Source organism: Pezoporus occidentalis, unplaced genomic scaffold (assembly GCF_034315485.1).
Source record: "Pezoporus occidentalis ecotype Australia unplaced genomic scaffold, CSIRO_AGI_Poc_V1 ctg33, whole genome shotgun sequence".
Taxonomy (NCBI): domain Eukaryota; kingdom Metazoa; phylum Chordata; class Aves; order Psittaciformes; family Psittacidae; genus Pezoporus; species Pezoporus occidentalis.
The window spans coordinates 5,953,599-5,973,181 of NW_026915268.1; the positions used below are offsets into that span (position 1 = coordinate 5,953,599).

General features: G+C 43.0%; 1 protein-coding gene across 1 annotated transcript in view; it reads left to right on the top strand.

The window, feature by feature from the left end:
• The window catches only part of CTNNA1 (catenin alpha 1), a 253,319-nt gene that overhangs the window by 147,300 nt on the left and 86,436 nt on the right, over positions 1 to 19,583 (top strand). The window contains exons 3-7 of the mRNA XM_062629260.1: positions 962 to 1,157; positions 8,023 to 8,189; positions 8,977 to 9,096; positions 11,061 to 11,327; positions 14,358 to 14,561. Of these exons, the coding sequence (XP_062485244.1) occupies positions 962 to 1,157; positions 8,023 to 8,189; positions 8,977 to 9,096; positions 11,061 to 11,327; positions 14,358 to 14,561 (954 nt within the window). The remainder of the gene's footprint in view (positions 1 to 961; positions 1,158 to 8,022; positions 8,190 to 8,976; positions 9,097 to 11,060; positions 11,328 to 14,357; positions 14,562 to 19,583) is intronic.

A 19,583-nucleotide genomic window follows, 5' to 3' on the forward strand; every position in this document is an offset into this window, starting at 1 on the left:
AGAAGACAGAGTAAATTGCCTTGGTGTAACTTGTTCTTTATCTGTATTACATGGTGAGCTGAGACTACCCAGTACAAATGCTCCACGTTAACTGACAGTGATATTCCCAGCTGATGGCTTTCCCTCTCTGAATCACCCTCCTGAGAAGATGGATTCAGCTCTGAGGACCTTTATGTCAGCAGTCCTTGGGCTATATTATTAGTGTTGTAATTTAATGTCCCTCTGAAGTACCTTTGAATGCGTTTTTCCTAGATTCAACACAAAAGGGGGGGGGGGGGATGCAAGTGGAAAAGTGCGCATGGATTTTGTGACATCAGTCTGAAGAGGATGGATCCTTATCCCTAAGAGAGCTAAGGGAGTACCTGGTGGTCATCTGGCCACTGGAGATAGCTCCTAGCAGTGTTTCAGACATAGAACTTGGAAATAATATTTGCAGGAGGACTGGGAGAGTTCCATTTTGGTTGTTTTAGGGAAGTAATGAGCTCTAGGAAGTCCTTCACTCTGCATTTCGTCCACTGGCTGTTGTTTCAAACTGAAAGGATACTGTGGTGCTAGATTTCTGTAGATAATGGCTTCAGCCTTGTTTGGGGTCTTTGTTTTTTTTTCACCTGGAAAGCTATCCCAAACTAATTATCCCAGCTTATTCTCTCTTTATGTGGTGCCAAATAGCTCTGGCCTGTTGGTGAGATTGCTGTTGGTCAAAAATACAAATAGCTCTCAATCCTTCAAATCAAGTTTTTGGGTCTTCTGCTGTAAAGAAAAATCTGGAAGCAGTTTAGCTGAATTTATAGTGCTCATCTGAGGGGTAAAGGAGCATGGTAATGTGGAAATGCTTGTTTGGGTTTAACCTTTGGAGCTGGCAGTACTGCAGGTAAAAATACATGTGGCCTTGCTGTCAAATTGATGAACTTCCAATTTGTTCTTTTTGATTTTGTTTTTCCCCTTCCATCTGTGTCTTTAGGTAACAACACTTGTTAACACCAGCAACAAAGGCCCCTCTAATAAAAAGCGAGGGCGTTCTAAAAAGGCCCATGTTCTGGCTGCTTCGGTTGAACAAGCAACAGAGAATTTCCTGGAGAAAGGAGATAAAATTGCAAAAGAGAGCCAGTTCCTTAAAGAGGAGCTGGTAGCGGCTGTGGAAGATGTTCGTAAGCAAGGTAAGAGTTATGTGTCTGGTACCTTGTAAAGCTGTGGATTTTCAGAGCAAGTAGAACTTGCTCTGATTTCTCGTTTCCCTTTTGCTGTTCTGATGACTCTGTACCTCTCTGCTTATGCAGATTCTTGGCTTGTCTCGCTGTCTTCCTTGAGGAGTAATATGAACTGGAAAATTGGGTGTCCCAGGTAGAGATTGAGAAAAGAAGCAGAAGGGCTGATTCTTTGAAGAGCGTTTAAAACTCAGTTTAGGCTAAAAAGTAAACTTCCCCCCCCATTTCTGCAAATGTTCTGGAACTACATCTCAAATATATCAATAGCTTCTTCAATATTTGCATGCATACAAACAGCATTGTAGGAGGAAGAGCTGAGTGTTGACTTGACAGAGCCTGGTGTCTCCAATATGCAAAATGCAAACAGCAACAAACAGAACGCAAGGACCTTGACTAAATATTCCAGCTTCCTCCCCCACATCATCTAGTGTTGATTTTTATAATTTTCTTTTTTACTTTCTTGGAGAAGACCTGCAAGAAAAGCCGATGGAGCCGGCTTACTTTAAAATACACACTAGTAAATATTGTTGCTCATAAATCATCTATCATTCTTCCAGGCATGAGCTTTTTCTATGCTTCAGTGAAACTCAGTCAACTGGTATTAATGGTGACGGCTGCTGCTGCAAGAAAAGGAAAGCTCATTAGCATTAATTACTTGTTCATAGCTGAAGCTGCAGAGAGATGAAGTATTACTTGAAAATGGTTCTAAGTTCTGGATGAGCCTGGTTGACAGACCAAGGAAAGATCAGCATAAGAGGGCCGCAGTATAAGGGGCTAATTGAGTTGGCTTAATTGAACAACAGCCGCCAACACCAAAGAAACGAAAGCTTTGTCTTAAAGCCTTTAATTCCTGGTGTTTGCTGGCTGCTCAGAATTGAGTCAGAGCTCAGATGAGCTCCTTCAAATGACTCTTGTAATAGTAGTAAGTGAGGGAGCTGTACTCAGCCCTCAGGATTGAGAAGTTCTGTTAGCTGAGTTTGTAGCTGCATTTACAGTGAGAAGCTAGTAGAAAGGGGAGACTAATACAAAAACCTCCAAGATGACCCTTTCACTTGCTTTTTGACCCCTTCTTTGCCATCAGTCTACATGTAGTCTCAAACCTCCCTGCTCTGTTGAGCTTGTGACAGGGGGATGGAGTTCATAACTGAGTGGTGCTGGAGTGGAATAACCTTCCACCTTAATGTCATTTTACTTTTTCCTCCCTTTGTACTGTTTGCAGTTTGCATGAGATCTCGTGCATAGAGAGGATAGCCAGACCTGCTTTCTGAAGCTGGGTGCATGAGGATTATACTTGAAGGGTTGCCTGAACAAAACTGGTGCCACAATTGGTTGTGGGGTGTGGGCTGCTGGGGCAGTGCTACCAGGGCTGTGCCCTGTCATGGCGCTAGTGTCTGGTCAGGTTTAGCATAGCAACTCTTTGTGAGGAAATTGAAAAGCAAGCCAACCTTTGAGGAAATTGGAAGCAAATGATGAAAAATGAGATACAACAGAGGGAATTCTGACTGCCTCCAATGCCCAGAGGAGGATTGCAGCTCTCCTATGCTAATAAAAGCAAAGAGCTACAGAATCTCAAGGTACATGTTTGTATATAGTCTGTGCACTTCAGAAGAGCTTCCAGGATTGTGGTAGACCACTTGAATCCATGAATGGCAGGCATGAGGGAAGTGTAGTGCAAAGCCTGTGTATGTGCTTAGCAAAACTTGTGGGTTTTGGTGTCATTATCCTGAAGCAGAGGAAAGAACCTGGGTGTCATGGTCAGCAGCAGGGTGATGGTGAACTGGCAGCATCTGTGTGTCTGACAGCAGCAGTGGGACTGTAGATGTACGGCACCATTTATCTTCAGCAGAAGACAGGAGAATAGAATTAATAATGCCTCTATTTAGACCAGGGAGCAGTTTAGTTACCATAATAAAAAAAGATGAATGAATGCAGGCAGGGGTTATGAAGATGATTAGGACAATAGATAACTTGTCCCATCAGAGGAAATTAAAGTGTTTTTTTTTTAAGCCTAGCAAGAGGATGATGGAGAGGGTGCACGACTTCAGTGAGTACACTTGTTCCTAAACTCCCATTTGTTGGGGGTAAAAACAAAGAAGGGAAAAGAGTTATTTAGAATGAATAATAGCACTGCTACATACTAAATCAGTTTAAGTGGATCTTCAAAGTTGTCTTGATTTTTTTACAGTGGAAGAATAAATTACAACTTTGCTTTAAATATTAAACAAGTTCATAAAATATCCTGTAGTAAGGTTCCTGGCCCTTTAAAGCTTTGGACTTCTGACTTCTTTTAAAGTAGTGAAACTCCTTACAGTTTTGAACAGAATAGTAGAGACAAAAACCAAAATGTTTTTCAGATTAGATCCTGCTGTGGTTATAGAGGAGGCATAGCACTGGGAAGAAGTCTGGTGGGAATGTTTTGGATTTCAGCATCCTAATGGTGTTTGTTGCATTAATTTCTGCCATTGGAATTTTGTTAGGTGGTAAAAGGGGCAATATGGGTCTTGCCCAGTCTTACTTTCCGTGTTGAAAGTTCTTTGTAGGGTTTTACTTTGTTATGAAGCATGAAGTTCACTGTACATTGAAATGGTTGGCTCTTCTGGTGCTGTTGGAAGGCATTTTGGGACTGAACCAGTTTCTTACCCAGGTGATTGGCACCAAGACAGTTTGCAAACTCTGGGGTCAAGAGGGAGATTTGTTTCAGGTCAGGCTGACCAGGCTGTTCCTGTTTTCCTGCAGTACCGGTGCCTGTAGTTTTATCTGCGTGCTAGTGCAAGGATCCAGGCTGTTAGCAATGCTCTTACTATTGTGTTTCTGCCTATGGTAATTTTACATGAAAGACCAAAAATTACAGCTTAAAATTAAAAAGCTTAAGCCTGTGCTTAGGGTTTGCAATAAGAGAATGTCTGAATGCTCTTGCGAATCCTGTGGACTTTGATCATGTTTCACAGTTGCAGATGTGGGGGAGTGAACCTCCTGATGCAGTGTGGTGTCTTTGCACCCTGTGTTTGAAGGAAGCTTTCTCCAGAATTGAGCAGTGAGGCAAATTCTGAAACCATAAAATGTTCTTTCAACTGTCCTTCACACAAGATGCATGGCTTAAAGAGTTCCAAGGAGCAGGGGGAGGCCAATTGCAGAGTAACTTGACCTTAAAGACTGAATTCTGTTGTAACCATCAAGCTTGATTTCATGGAAGGGAGCAAAGAGTTCTGAGTTGTTTTCCTGCAAGAAAAATGTCTTAGGAGTGTACCACTTGTATCAGAAATAATTCTCTAGTCAAAGGCTTGAGATCTTTGAAAAGCCATAAGCTAAGGGAGCTCTGAGAAAACTCTTGGCAAACTGTAGGAGTGTTGTAGGCAGTATATGGATTTAATTGAAGACAAGAATAAGAAATTCACAACCCTTTTTTTGCCATAAGTATCATCTCCAATGTTGATACAGCAAAAGGGGTTGCTGGGCTTGCCCTTTATTGTAGAAAGCAACAGCAGCTTATTGTGACACGTGATGGACATTGAAGGTGGTATTAGTGGTAAGATAGCACTTCAGTGTCCAGAATAGTAGGGTCTTGAAACTCTTAATTTCATGCTTGCCTTTGTTTGGTGGGGAGTAGCAGGTAGAACTGCGTCCTGATGATGGAATTGTATTTCTAATGCTACGGGCAAAGCAGCCTGGAGATGGGCTTTGAACTGGTAGATGCTGAAGGGTACAAGTGATGGATCACATCAAAGTGATGCCACTGACACAGGGTGCCCGGAGAAGCTGTGGCTGCCCCATCTGTGGTAGCATTCAAGGCCAGGTTGCATGGGGCTTGGAGCAACCTGGTCTGGTGGAAGGTGTCCTTGTCTGTGCAAAAGGTTGGAACTGGATGAGCTTTAAGGCCCCTTCCAACCCAAACCATTCTGTGATTGTATGATTTGTTCTGTGTGAGGACACAAAGTTCTGGCTTGGGAAGAAAAGCATCGGTGCCTGTGGGTGTCCTAGGCCTTGCCCTGCCTGTCTTCCCTGCTACAACCCTACCCCTGTTGGGGTTGGTACAAAGCAAGCCCTCTGACATGGTCAGTGTGCACTGTGCTGCTGAGGAGGATTAATAGTGCTGCCTGAAAGTGCTGTCAGACCCTGTGGGCATGGTGGGAATGAGACTAGAAAATGGTAATTTTCTTTTCATGGACTAAAATCTTACTATTTCTGAAATGGGCTTTGTTCCATTAGATTTAATTGAATTCTTAGTGCTTTATTGACAAGATCATAGAGTGGCTATCATTGCCTCTTCTTTTCTCAACTCTGTTTTATCATCTTTCCCTTATAATATCTAGTGGAAATCCAAGGTTATATTGGAAAAACAGATTCCTCATATAAGAATTTGTACCGGCTATATAATCAGGGTCTCATAGTCTGACTTTTCTGCAGTCTGTTTTCTTTTAACTCTTGAAATCCTGCTTTCAAACTTGCATTTTACCTCTGGTTCACGTTTAACAATGAGAAGATGGTGGTTGATCCAGTTTGAACTGCTAATGTGTGCACTTAATGCAGTAAGTATGCGCTTACACTTAGGGCAGAGTTCCCTTTGATTCTAGCTAAAATAACTGCCCCATGTTGTTTTTTTTGTTGTAAAAGCAGCCTGAAACAAGCTTTCTTTTAATTTGCAGGAAAAAATATATATGCAACAACTTTAAATATAATCTTCCTTTAATTCTGGGAAGCTGGTTATCTTTTTGACACCCTGACAAGCTGTTTGAAACTCACTCAATCTTTGCAAGGCTGTCCTTAAAATAAAAAGGAATAGCATTTTATTTCAGGACTGGCTTGTAGGGTTGCAATTTCAGAGATGGGTAGGGGATAATTTTGGGGTTTAACCTTGTTGGCAATTTCTGAGATTTGGAGGAAGCGGGTGGCCACCTCCCTAAGTTGTTTTAAATAGGAAATAAATGAAAATAACATTCTTCTCTTTTGGGAGTTGGAAATGTGGGGAATTTGACATAGGAGTAAATCAGGGAGAAAATATTTATAGTGAATTTTGGTTCTGGCACATATTCTTAAATCCTGACATTGTTAATAGATTTCATACTGTGGCCGTGACATAAGTTTCACTATTATTATCCTCTTCCAGAACGAATAAAGAAAGGGTCATGTCAGCTGTGTAGGGGGTTTAGAATCTCATGGCTGGTTGCAGTTTTTCAGCATTGGAGACGTGTCGTCTTTCACCCATCTGGAAATCTGAGGCTCTCAACACTTGTTAAAATAGAGTTGTGTTCTTCCAAGTTGGGTAAGGGATAGCTTTGGATTGATAGTCATAGCTGGAATGTGGTTGGACAGAAGCTCTTTTCATCTGTCACAGTACTGAAGTAGCATATTTTTTATCTGAAAATGTTATATGCCACCCTTCGTATTATTTAAGATGATGGAAGGGTGTTACATAGGAGGGAGCATGTGAACAAAATTGAGTATCATGGTGTAGTTGCTTGGGCAGGCTGGCAGCTGTGTTTGGGCTGTATTTAGCTGCGAAGGTGGAGAGCCTTTGGGCTGCTAGAAACTCTTGCAGGGCAAGAGATTAATTGTTGATGGTAAGTATGTGCATGGTTAACCCCAGGCTCTCCAGTTGCAGGTATTGTTGAGTAGTTAAAATAGTAGATTCAAAATAAAAAGTCATTAAAATACTGGGGATGTGCTGTACTGGCTACAGGCTGTGAGCAGGATGATGCCACTGCTCATCTTGAGATTTTGCTGCAAATCAAACCCCGTTTTGTGTAGTGGGCTCTATGGGTGGCACTGTCAGCTTTCACTTGTGAAGGACTACTTAGGGTTCTTGTCTTCTCTGAGGCATGCTATTTCTGTTGTGGTGGTTGGCCGTATGGATGCTTTTTCATACAGGCTTGGGAAGCCCCTGACACAGCAGTAGATTCTAGCACAGTTCACCTGCTTTCAGGTCATTTCCAGCTGCCCACAAATCTTTGGCCTTGGGTACCTAGCGTTTTCTAAACTAAATCCTAGCTGTTTACCAAATGTTTCTGAAATGCAGAGAGATCCAAGAATAATAATGTGGATTCCAAAACTTGCTGCTGTGTAGGAACCGTAGTATTGGAAGCAAAGTGCTGCCCTAGAAAGGAGGGGGAGAAAGCCAAAATTTACTCCTGACTATATGCAGACATTACTTTTATGCTTTCCGAATGCCTTCTGGAGGAATTTCTGTAGTTGTGTAAAATGGCCTTTGCTTTTTATCGTTAACCAATTGCATTGTTACCATCTGAAACCCAAATTCTTTCTTCCTGCACCAGATGCAGAGCCACGGGCTATGAAACGCTGAAGCGTTTTACTCAGCGGTGCCTTGCTTTGAATGCAAACCCAGGGCGCATCCAGCCAGGTCATTGCTCTGAGTTGTTTACAGTCCCATGAGCTGCAGCGTTTCCTTGGGTGGTTACAGTACTTTCTGCTGCTTTCTGCTTAACTCCTACATGCACACAACTTGGAGCTTTTGTGTAAGCTTTGAGAGCATTGTAGTTTGTGAAAGAGCTGCAGTCCTACATGTAATAGCAAAGGCATGGCTGGATTTGCCGCTCCAGAGGATTCTGGCACGTTAAAACGCCTTTACAGTCCGAAATAAGGACCAAAATGTTATTTCCCAACCCTTCCTCCTTGCACAAGCCCCTCTTTCTGATACCGTGTAGTAGCTGTACTTAGAGGTAGCTACATGCGATCTTAACTGCTGGCTGTATTTAAGCAACCGCTTTTTGTTTCAAGACTTGGAATGCTTACCCAGGAATCCTTACAGCCCCTCACATCACACAGTGCTTCTGAAGTGAGACCTTCTCCTCCCCTTGCACAGGTGACCTGATGAAGAGCGCTTCGGGGGAGTTTGCTGATGACCCCTGCTCCTCTGTCAAACGCGGGAACATGGTGCGGGCGGCGCGCGCCCTCCTCTCCGCCGTCACCCGCCTGCTGATTCTGGCTGACATGGCAGATGTCTACAAGCTGCTTGTTCAACTGAAAGTAGTAAGTGTAGTTCTTCTGCTGAGATCCACTTTGCCACGCTGGGTATGCCAGGCGTGCTCTGTCAAGTGGCTTTGTTTCATGATGCGTGCTGACCCCGGTGTGTGCCCTGTCAATGGGTCACTTCTGGAGCAGGGAGGTTTTTAGGGTTTTTCCTCTGAGCCAAACGTGTGCAGTGGATGTTTGTCACTTGTTTTTACTCTCATTGTCAGTAGCTTTTGACATTGTGTTGTACTTTATTCTGAACTTTTAGCACTATGGTCTGCAACTGCAGGGGATAAGCAGCACTTTCCATCTTAGAGCAACAATTTGGCTTTCTTATAACCAGTACTCCCTTGGAGCTAGTAGGGATGAGTAGCTTCAGTAGACTAAATGAAACGAATCTGAAATATTTGAGGAAATCTTCCCACAAGCAAGAGGCTGGGTGGGTGGTTTGTTCAGAATTTGCAATGAAATGAGATCTGATACTGGGCCTGCTTGGGTGGCAGTGCTTTGAAGGGCATGTTCCTCATGCCCTTCGATGGCCACTGCCACAGCTCTGTGAGGGCCCTGGGCTCCTTCATATTCTCTCAAATGCATGTACTTGGCTGCTTCTGGTAACCAAGTAGGTGGTGGCTCTGAAGTAGAAGCTAAGCCTTCAGTGCTATCAGGCTTTGAAGTATCTCCCTCTCTAAAAATTGAAAGGGGCAGAGGAAGATGGCTTTCTGTCTGCTATGAAGTACATTCTGAACTACTTCCTGACCTGTGGACTGTATTACTTGGAAAAATATATTAATATGTTTTCTTTTAGGTGGAAGAAGGTATCTTGAAACTAAGAAATGCTGGCACAGAGCAGGATTTGGGTATCCAGTACAAAGCCCTCAAACCAGAGGTGGACAGGCTTAACATAATGGCAGCCAAAAGACAGCAGGTATAGTGATGGCAGCTCTTTCTTCTGGATGTTATTTCTTTTTCAGAATCAGAAAGTAAGGCAGCCTTGCTGCTCTTGGACAGTACCCATTGCTGCTGATACTTTTACTTGCTGAGTATTTTGTGTTGTACTTTGCTGTGTTTAAGGAGTTTCAGCTTGCCTGGTAAGCAGAAGGTCTGTTCAGCTGTAGTGTACTGCTTCTGATGGAATTTGTTGTAGTAGCATTTGTTTATGCTAATGCTGTAGTGCCTTAATAAGATGCTGCTTCCCAAGACTTACACTTCCCATTTTGAAGCAGTGCAGGGGTGGGTAAGGAAAGAATAGAGGTGTGGCTCAGTGCCTTGTGCAGTCACTACTGGACCATGCTGTCTTTGTGGTTTGCACAGATGGACTGAACATGTCCATTTAAAGAGGGAGCAAAAGTGATGGCTGAGCACAGAATTACATCTCTTTCCAAGAGGAGGGTGAGTGCTGGTGCTGGTTAGTCTTGCACTGAAACACCCATTTGAGAAGGGATTTTAAAATCATGTGTTGTGTGTGTGTGCTGTGTTTGGATAACTTGTGCTTAACCTTAAATGGCATGTAAAATTTGTTTTGTTCAACAGCACTGTTGTGACTCATTCTTGTGTAGGTAAGTTCTCAAAAGCAAGCAGAGATGTGGGCAGTCCATTTATCACAAACAGCATAATTCTTGTAGAACGTTTGTTTGTTTGCTCTGCCGATATGTGCAAACCAAAACTGCTTATGCACCTCTGACACTGCTTGGGGGATTTTTGCACAGATTCATCTGCAAATAAACTGGGTACAGTCTGAAATGGATGGCCAGTTGGTTACGTATCTGAAATCTGATTGTGGGAAATGCGAGTAGGATTGGGATGGCAATGCAATAAATGTTCTTAAATTGCTCTGTGATGGATCGTTCCACACTGTGGGAAGTGGTTGTATTAAATCTGTAAGCCTGCTTGCAGTGCCCTCCCTGCCTGGTGTGTATCTTGTAGAGGTCACATGTTACCCATTCATTCTGAAGAGCTGTCAGATTATTTTTCCTTTTCTCAGTAAGACAGTCCTCTTTTTCATCACCTCTTCGTTAGATTTAAGAGGTAAAATTATGATGCTGCTAAAACCCCTGTTCATTCTTCCCTTTATAAACTTACTGCTCATGCTGGACTCGGAAGCTTTATCTAATCATAGTGCTTCTGTTCCGAAGTGGAGGTAATGGTGCTTTAGAGGATTGCAGCAGTGAGTGTTTGGTCTGGACTTGCTCACTGATCTTAAATTAGAGGTAATTACAGTCACTGGATTAATTTCATCTCATTGGAGATGAACAAGAAGTTGAATGAGATGATATACTTATTCTTCTAAAATGAAGTACTCAGGTCTCTTGAGGAGAGTAAACTCCATCTTCTAGGTGTGATTAAAGAAAACATTCTGTTTGTGAGTCTTTGAGTTTAAATTAAAGATTGTCTTGCTGCTTATGTGCAAGTCAAGACTGCAGGAGAAGCCTCTTGTTCATTTGATAGTTAAAAATTTGTTTGGTTCTTAAATTACCTAAAAACTTAAGTTGCTCTGTTTTGAGGATTTAGGTTTCTTGGTGACTCTTTAGATGTCATGCAAACTGGAAGAAGTGGGGAGAAAACATGGGCTTGAACTTGTATCCTGCTTTACAGGTGTTACCAGCTTTCAAAATGCTGGTCCTCAGAGGTGTAAAGGAGCAAAAACCCAACCTCAGATTTTGAATTGCAGAGTTGGGAAGGGCCCACTTTGGGTTTTGTCTTTATGAAACTGTTGGTTTTTGAAATTAGTTGAGCCCTTAAGAATAGGGATACCCAGTCAGAAGGTAGTTAGATTTGAGGGTACTAAGCAAAGAACCTGCCTGTCTTTTGAAGATGTGGGGAGACAGTGTATGGATGTTAAATGTGAATGTTCTCATACTTTTTTTTTTTTCCCTTTAATTTTCCTGATAGGAATTGAAAGATGTGGGTCACCGTGATCAGATGGCAGCAGCCAGAGGAATCCTGCAGAAGAACGTTCCCATTCTTTACACAGCGTCCCAGGCCTGTCTGCAGCACCCGGATGTAGCTGCTTACAAAGCTAACAGGGACTTGATCTACAAACAGCTTCAGCAGGCGGTCACAGGCATCTCCAATGCAGCCCAAGCCACTGCATCAGATGATGCTGCCCAGCAGCAGGGTGGAGGTGGAGAGCTGGCTTATGCTCTCAACAATTTTGATGTAAGTTTTAAACCCTTTATGATGTAAAAAAAAAAAAAAGTAACTCCATCTCTCCATTCACCTGATTTACTAGCAACAGCTTCCTTTTATTTCTATTGCCTGAGAAATTGTTTTCTACTGAACTACAGCAAGTCTCAGTAAAGTAGGCTCTTATTTTTTAAAAAGCCTTTCTCCAAACTAGGATTGATGGAATATAGAAAGTTATATATGTGGTTCTTAGTGATTGAAGGCTGTCAAGTTAAACTAACTCTGAAGCAGCAGTTAGCCTACTGCTGCATTAGATGTAAGCCCTTAGTTTATTTGAAATTGATTATTTCATAATATATTTATGTAATGTATTCTTCTGCGTGACAGAAATGATTTATTAAAGGTGAATAATGTATTTGAAACTTCCCAAGCTACCTATTGAGAAGAACATGAAGTGGGAAGTTTAATATGGTTGGGAATGGAGTCATTTCAGTGATGTGTTGTACTGATCTGTCATGTTCTTTATCTTGCATTCCGTGAGTTACTGAGGATAGCCATGCATTTTTACTGAGAACGCTTTCCTTTTGAAGCCAGTGTTCTGTGTCTGCCACTGATTCAGCCTCTGAATTTCAAACACCTTGGCAGTAACTTGCCTCTAAAACTTTATTTGATATTGCAAAGCCATCACTCAAAAGATGTTTAATACTTTTGGCTTTTGCCAGATATGGCTCACCTTTTCGCTTGTACCACTCCTGTTCCTGCCCTCTGTTATTTCCTCTGCCGTATTTCTTTTACTAGGACAAAGTACTATTTGAGTCCTCCCTGTGCCCAGTGTGAAGCCTTCTATGTGATCCCTTGGGTAACATGGGGATGTCAGGGTTGTCTTGATCTTTGTGATGATAATTTCAGTTTTAATTCTGCTTTTCTTGAATTCCAGCAGTTGTATGTTCAGCTATATAAGCTTTAAAGAGCATGCCTCGTGTTAGCACCTGAGCAGTGCATGTGGGAGGGGAAAGCAGGTCCTGTAAGAGCAACAATTTTAAGGACTGACTTCATTACATAGAATTGAATCATAGAAACATAGAATGGTCTGGGTGTGAAAGGACCTTAAAGCTCATCCAGCTCCAACCCCTGCCACGGGCAGGGACACCTTCCACTAGAGCAGCTTGCTCCAAGCCCCTGTGTCCAGCCTGGCCTTGAACACTGCCAGGGATGGGGCAGCCACAGCTTCTCTGGGCACCCTGTGCCAGCGCCTCAGCACCCTCACAGGGAAGAGCTTCTGCCTAAGAGCTCAGCTCAGTCTCCCCTCTGGCAGGTTAAAGCCATTCCCCTTGTCCTGTCCCTACAGGCCCTTGTCCAAAGCCCCTCTCCAGCTTTTTTGCCAGCCCCTTTAGGCACTGGAAGACTATTGCAAGGTTCATGGATTATCTCATCTGCCTCAAACTATTTAATGTGCTTTCTTCTGTATGGCCATATATCACTCTGTGAAATATGAGATTGACAAAACAAATGTGTTCAGGTTCTTGGCAGACACTATCCCTGTGCTCAATTCCCTGCTAACTTCTGAGTATTGTTGCACTCTGGTAATAAGAGGCTTTGCACGCACATGTCTCCAAAAACTCCAGTGTTTGTACTGTGATGGTAAAATATTAAATGGCTACTAGGAGATAATTGTCATCTCTGTCTTTTATAGCACAGTTCTGGAGTTGTAGCGTACTATTGCTGTATGATCTACATAGCTAAAAGTTTCAGGAAGAGTGGGGACTGTGTTGGAGAACACATGCCATGTTCTAATTCTTCTGCAAAGGCTACGTGGTTACGCTGTAGGGAGATGAAATGGGCTGGCTGGTGAGAGAAGTAGTGGTTGTGATGTTGCTGTTGAAGTTTGCTGGCATACAAACTGGTTGTGAAAATCCCATGTAAAAATAGTGATTCTTCCCCTTAGTGTGCTTTGGGGAGACCCCCCCCTGCAGTCCTGCATCCAGCTCTGGGGCAGCAGCACAAGAGGGATGTGGAGCTCTTGGAGAGAGTCCAGAGGAGGCCATGGAGATGCTGCGAGGGCTGGAGCAGCTCTGCTCTGGAGCCAGGCTGAGAGAGCTGGGCTGGTCCAGCCTGGAGAAGAGAAGGCTCCTGAAGGGGAGACCTCAGAGCAGCTCCAGTGCCTAAAGGGAGGCAACCCAAACCAGTCTAGGATTCTATGGAAAAACCTTTGGGGCTTCTTTCATAAAGAATTAGCAACATCCTCCCATTCCCAGCCTTGTAGCACAAAAAAAAACACCAAGCTTGAAATGGCCAAGTAATTTTTCCTTAGGTTGCAAACCTGTTGAAATGAATCTTGTGCAAGTCCTCACAAGGTGATAAATACCACACTGCTGCTTCCTGGTGAGCTTCCATGCGTGGTGGTATGTGCACCTTGAAAAGCAGATTATGTCAGTACTGCTGTTCCAGCCTTAAGTCTCTCAGTATGAGCCGTGCTTACTAATACCGTCAAGATAAACCTGTGATAGTTTCCTGCCATGATGAAATTGTTTTCTGTGCTGTTTGAAACATTTGTGTTGATGTTTCACTTTGAAAGTGTTTGAGAACACTGTTGTATTTACCTGAAAAGGTTAAAAACTTGATCAACTATGACAGCAGAGCACTGTATATAGGGCTAATTTTGGATGTTTATTTTCCTTGGGTTTATGTTTGTGATCAGATAGTTATATCTGACAATGTAACTAGTGAAGGCATGTCTGCACTGACATGTAGTTAAGAAGAGCTCTGTACTTTGAACCTTATTTGTGCTGGCACATTTGATTTTGCCATTCATGTAACGAGGCTTCCCGTGGCCAAGTTTTGTTCGGCTGTCAAAGCAACACAAGAAATGACTAGCAATGTAATCTGCTGGGGAACCTTTTAGTCATTCTACAAAACTACTCATGAAAATCATCCTCAGTGCCAAAATTGTGTGGTTTTTGCCTTTAAAGCCTGCTGGGCTGTAAGTGTTGTTTGTCTGGATGTCTTACCAGTAACTTCCTGCTTGGTCTGGTTACCAATTCCTATATTTCTTGATTTTCCTAGAAACAAATTATTGTGGATCCATCAACCTTCAGCGAAGAACGTTTTAGGCCTTCCCTGGAAGAGCGCCTGGAGAGCATCATTAGCGGAGCAGCCCTGATGGCTGATTCATCCTGCACACGTGATGACCGACGGGAACGTATAGTTGCGGAGTGTAATGCAGTGCGACAGGCCTTGCAGGATCTGCTTTCAGAATACATGGGGAACGTGAGTATCTCCTGGTCTGTTTGTATAGGTTGTGCGCTTCTCTAAAACATGGAATCAAAGCTGTGTGGCTCAAAGCTTGTTTGTTCTGCTCCCAAACAGAATTTGAGCAGTAGTCCTGTAAAGGTTTGTCAAGACCTAGGTTCAGACATACTTAAATCATCAATGATCTTTATCTTCAAATGGATCCCTAGTCTTCCAAGCAACTATTAGCAGTATGAAGTGTTAGCCCTTTGGCACCGTTTTTATTTTATGACTGTTAATATTGGTTTGTATAGAAATTCAGGAGAATTGTCTGTTTTTCCATCTCAGTTTACATAAGGTGACTTGGCATGTGGAAGTGGCACTTCATTTCTGCTGGAGCTTGGAAAGTTGAATTGCCTCCTCATCTTTTTAGCTAAAGGCATAGATTCTCAGAATCAAGTTAATTACTGTTGCAACTCAGTTTCAGTAGAGGTGATGTATGATGTTAAATATTTAGCAAGAATTCCTGAGAACAGTTTGGTACAAATATTGGACTGAGCAGTTATTTTCCAGCGTTCAGGCATTTTACGTGCACACAGTGTTTGAAACCTGAGAATGTTTCTATGGTTGGAGTAAGTGTTATGTCACACAGATGAGCTTCTGCATTTGAGGGCATCGTGATATAATACTGGACATTCCTCTCTCCAATGCCTTGTTTGTGTCCTGGTGGGTTTTAATCTGAACAGCTCTTGCTGTGTGAGAGATGAGGTTGGGGTATCGTAAGATTCAGACTATGTCTATACTATAACAGTATTTAAGTTGACTTCAGAAATGAAGTTGCAGAAATACCAACAACTTCAGTGAACTACATGACTTGCAGCACTGTAGCAAGTAAAATTGGCTGAAGAAATGTTAATGGCATGAGGTTAAGTCTTCTTTATGCTTTTGAGCATGCGTGAGGTGAAACTTAGAGATACCTGGTTTAGACAGTAGAATTTATTGAAGAACGTTGCTGTGTTGTGCAGTTTATCTTCAAATCTTTTGATGAAAACTACTTCAGCATAGAGTAAAACAGATCTGAGGGCTGCTGTGTGCGGACTGGGGTGGTACAATTTGGAGAACAGATGCCGTGTGTGGTAGAGAGGAAGTAAAACAAGGGTTTCTGTTTACCAAAGACAAGGGCAAAGTAATTGAACAAAGCTGAAAGCCAAGTCTTATATAGCCTGCGGGCTGAGTTAGGTACTTCGTATAGTCTGTCTTAATTGCTTGTGAAAGTAGCTTGTGCTCAGCATTGACATTATATAGAACTTAAGACTGCAGCTGGGAAGCGTGACGTTGTGCCGTTTAAAATTCCTTTCAGAGCAGGGTGTTTTATTAGTATATGATGCATCTGTAATAATCCCTCAAACAAATGTGCTGCTGGATTGGATGAAGCCCTGTCTGCATGATTCAGAGCAAAACATCCACCACATGCTAATTAAAAATGTGGAAGAGGTAAATGCTTGGTCTTGCACATAGTTGTTGGTGGCATTTCTCTCATTGCAGGCTGGTCGATACCTGTGTAAAACTGCAAAGTGTTGACTTCTTACTGCAGAAATTCCTATCCTCCTCCTCAACTGTGTACCGTTGCCTCTGATAGGCAAGTGGAAGTAATCGCACTGAGATGGAAAGAATGTGTTCCCTCTGTTATCTCTTTTAACACATTGTGAAATTAGTGGAGCATGCTGAATTTTTTAAAGTCACTGCTATGTTATGATTGTAGACAGTGTAGTTGGGGAAATGAGATTAGAAATTCAGTGAAATGGAGTGGAAAAAGCAATTGATAAATTATGGTGGAAATGTGGGATGGTGTGTAAAAATCCATACTGTAACCCCCTCAACGATTAAGCTGAAGAATGACTAATAGTTGGGAATCTACACAGTGAAATAGGTTTGATACAACTACAGGAAGAGTGGGGATGTGCTGGTTTACAGTAGTGATAGAGGAAATGTCACATCATGTATATGTATGATATACCCACAGCTATACGGTACCCAGCCATCTCCTGCTCTGCTTTTCTCCAGTCTCCCTTTGAAAAAGGAAATGAATCAGGCATTAAATCTTTTAATTGCACAGCACTTGCAGTGCATCATAAATCCTCTCCAAGTGCTAGAATGAGAGGTATTTATTGGCCAAGTGTAAAAATTCAGAGAGAAGACTGAGTGAGGAATACGCTGGTTGAAGCACAGGAATGTCTTGAGGCAGATTCCCTTTTAGTTTTAAATGCCTTCTGTTTTAGTGACTTCCTCTGGCTTTTGGGTTTTCTTTCAGATCTCTGGCAATAAAGAGGCTGTTTCCTGGGTAGTTTGTACTCAAAGTTGAGTGGTTTGGAGCCATAGTTCAACTGGCTCTTTGGGCTTGTCCCCGAGGGTCTGTGAGTCTGCAGGTTACCGTGTGTAGCAGCAGTTCCTATCTGAATAACAGTTTTCAGTAATCAAGTGAATTGTAGGATCTCTTGACCCTTATTGGTGTGATGTCATTAAGAATGAGCAGCAATCGGCTCCTCCTGGCCAACTCCCCCCAGTTTCTATACTGGGCATGATGTGCTGTGGTATGGAATACCTCTTTGGCTAGTTTGGGTCAGGTTTCCTGGCTGTGTTTCCTCCTGGCTTCCCGTGCCCCTCCTCACTGGCAAAGCATGAGATTGAAAAGTCCTTGATCAGGATAAGTGCTGCTGAGCAACAGCTAAACCACTGGTGTGTTATCAGCATTGTTCCCAGACTAAACCCAAGCCACAACACTGCTACTAGGGAGAAAATTAACTCTATCCCAGCCGAAACCAGGACTCTCAGGGATGAAGCCTGTAATTATGCCCCTAAAAGAAGGACAAGCTTTGCTTGCTCAGTAGTTTGTTATGGCACTTGTTTCCCCCTTTTTTAGGCTGGGGTGCATTTTATTTCCTCTTCCACTTAGCACACCTGTCTTGCCATTGTCAAGAGTAGTCCAGCTTGGTCAGGCTAAATTTTGTACGTCAGTGCCAATGTTGTGTCTTGATAGTAGTCAGTAGTGGATCCTACAGTAGGACAGTAACAAGGGAAGTCTGTAGTTTTACTTACCCAGAGTATAACCCAAGCTCTAGCAGTCTGTGCCTCAGGTACTTCCAGAGCTAGCATTGCTGACTGCACCTAATGGCTCTTGTTGGGCCAAACCATTCTATGATTTTAGATGTTTCCTCCACTTAACCTAGGAAGAGACCCTGAGCAGTTACTCCTGCTCTTTTGTATACCACTGACATTGCTTCAGAGCCAAACCATGGAGAACCTTTCTTCTCCAGAAATGAAGTATCCTAGTTTTATTAGGTGCTTGCTGTAAACAAGATACTCATTGCCTCCTCAGCTTTGGTTGTTCCCTCATTATCAAACAGCATGGCAGGTGAGGATGGGATTTGTGCAGTGAGTTAGGACTCAATGCCTGTGCTTATCTGTGTTTCACAGAAGTTTGCATCACTGACTTCAGCCTAGTCTTGAGGACTGGGTGCTAGTTAGTATCTGCTATGGTAGCGGCTGTCTCCTTGTTTAGAATACATTAAGAATCCAGCTTATGTGGTCCAAGAAGGTTCTGAGATGGGAATCTGTCGTGGTTTAAACCCAGTCAGACAGCTTGTTCACTCACTATCCCCCCCCCCCCCCCGCCTTTCTTGCCCTCCCCCTACTCCCAGAGGGACAGAGAGGAGAATCGAAAAGAATGCAACTCCCACAGGTTGAGATAAGAACAGTTTAGTAACTAAGGTATAACACAAATCACTACTGCTACCACCAATGATAATAATGATAAAGGAAATAAGGGAAGAGAATACAACACCTCAGCACCAGCCGACTGCTAACTTGCCCCCCCCCCCCCCCCAGCCCGACCAAGCTCTGACTGATACCTCCTCCAACCCCACAGTCCCAGCCCTTCTGGCTAACTCCCAGTTACATCCTGGCCATGACATGCTGTGATATGGAATACCTCTTTGGTCAGTCTGGGTCAGGTGTCCTGTCTCTGCTTCCTCTCTTCTTCCCCTCCTCCCTGGCAGAGCATGAGGCTCACAAAGTCCTTGGCCAAACCAAAGCATCACTGTTATCAGCTCTGTTCCCAGGCCGAAAGTCAAAGCACTGCACTGCACCAGCTACCAAGAAGGAGAAACATGACTGCTACTGCTGAACCCAGGACAGAATCACACTGCATGTGGTGGCAGTGACTGGGACGTGGGTTTTAACAGTGTGCTTCTGATTCAAGACAAAATGCTGGTGTGGGTACATTCTGTGATCTCCTCCTGCCCCTTGTCTGGATCTTCAGATTCCCTTGGAAATCTGGGTACCAAATCTGCACCTGCCGTTCAGGATTCACACAGCGTCTTGGTACCTTCTGGTTTTGTTCTTCAGTCCTGTGTTAAGGATGCCTAACACTTGGTTTGCTCTTTGATAGCTGCTGAGCACTGAGGTGGTATCTTGAAACAGCTGTCATGAGGATTTAGCTTCTGAGTGGCAGGAGTCTGTATCCATGAATCTTACATGAGATGGTCCTTCTCTTGTGCACCACTTACTACTATGTCCACTGAACTTCATCTGCCATTTTATTACCCAGCCTCTTGGCTTATAAACCACATTCCTTAAAATGCCAGCTGTTCATCTGTTAATTGTAGCATCTGATTCTTTAGCTTCTTCCCCTCATCTTCCCCTTCACCCTGGGAGAGCTGGTTTTCATTATGGCTTTTGCTCACTTCTCATGGTTCCAACAGAAAACAGTTTTCCTTTTTAAACTTGCATTGCAGATCCCTCCTGGATTGAAATAGCAAACAGAAATGTCTGTATGCATTTGATTTTCATTACTTGGAATAAGCTTGATTCTTCCTGCTAGTGCTGAATGGCAGAGCAAGAGTAGGAAGGCCTAAAAAAAATCATAATTGATTCTGACTAGTGCTGTAGAAGCAGAGTAGTCCAAGGTCTTGGATCTGGAATGCAGTAAATTCACCACATCAGTCGTAGCTGTAATGTAACTAATGGATGGCAAGGTCCAGATCTGTTTCCACCAAGCATTCT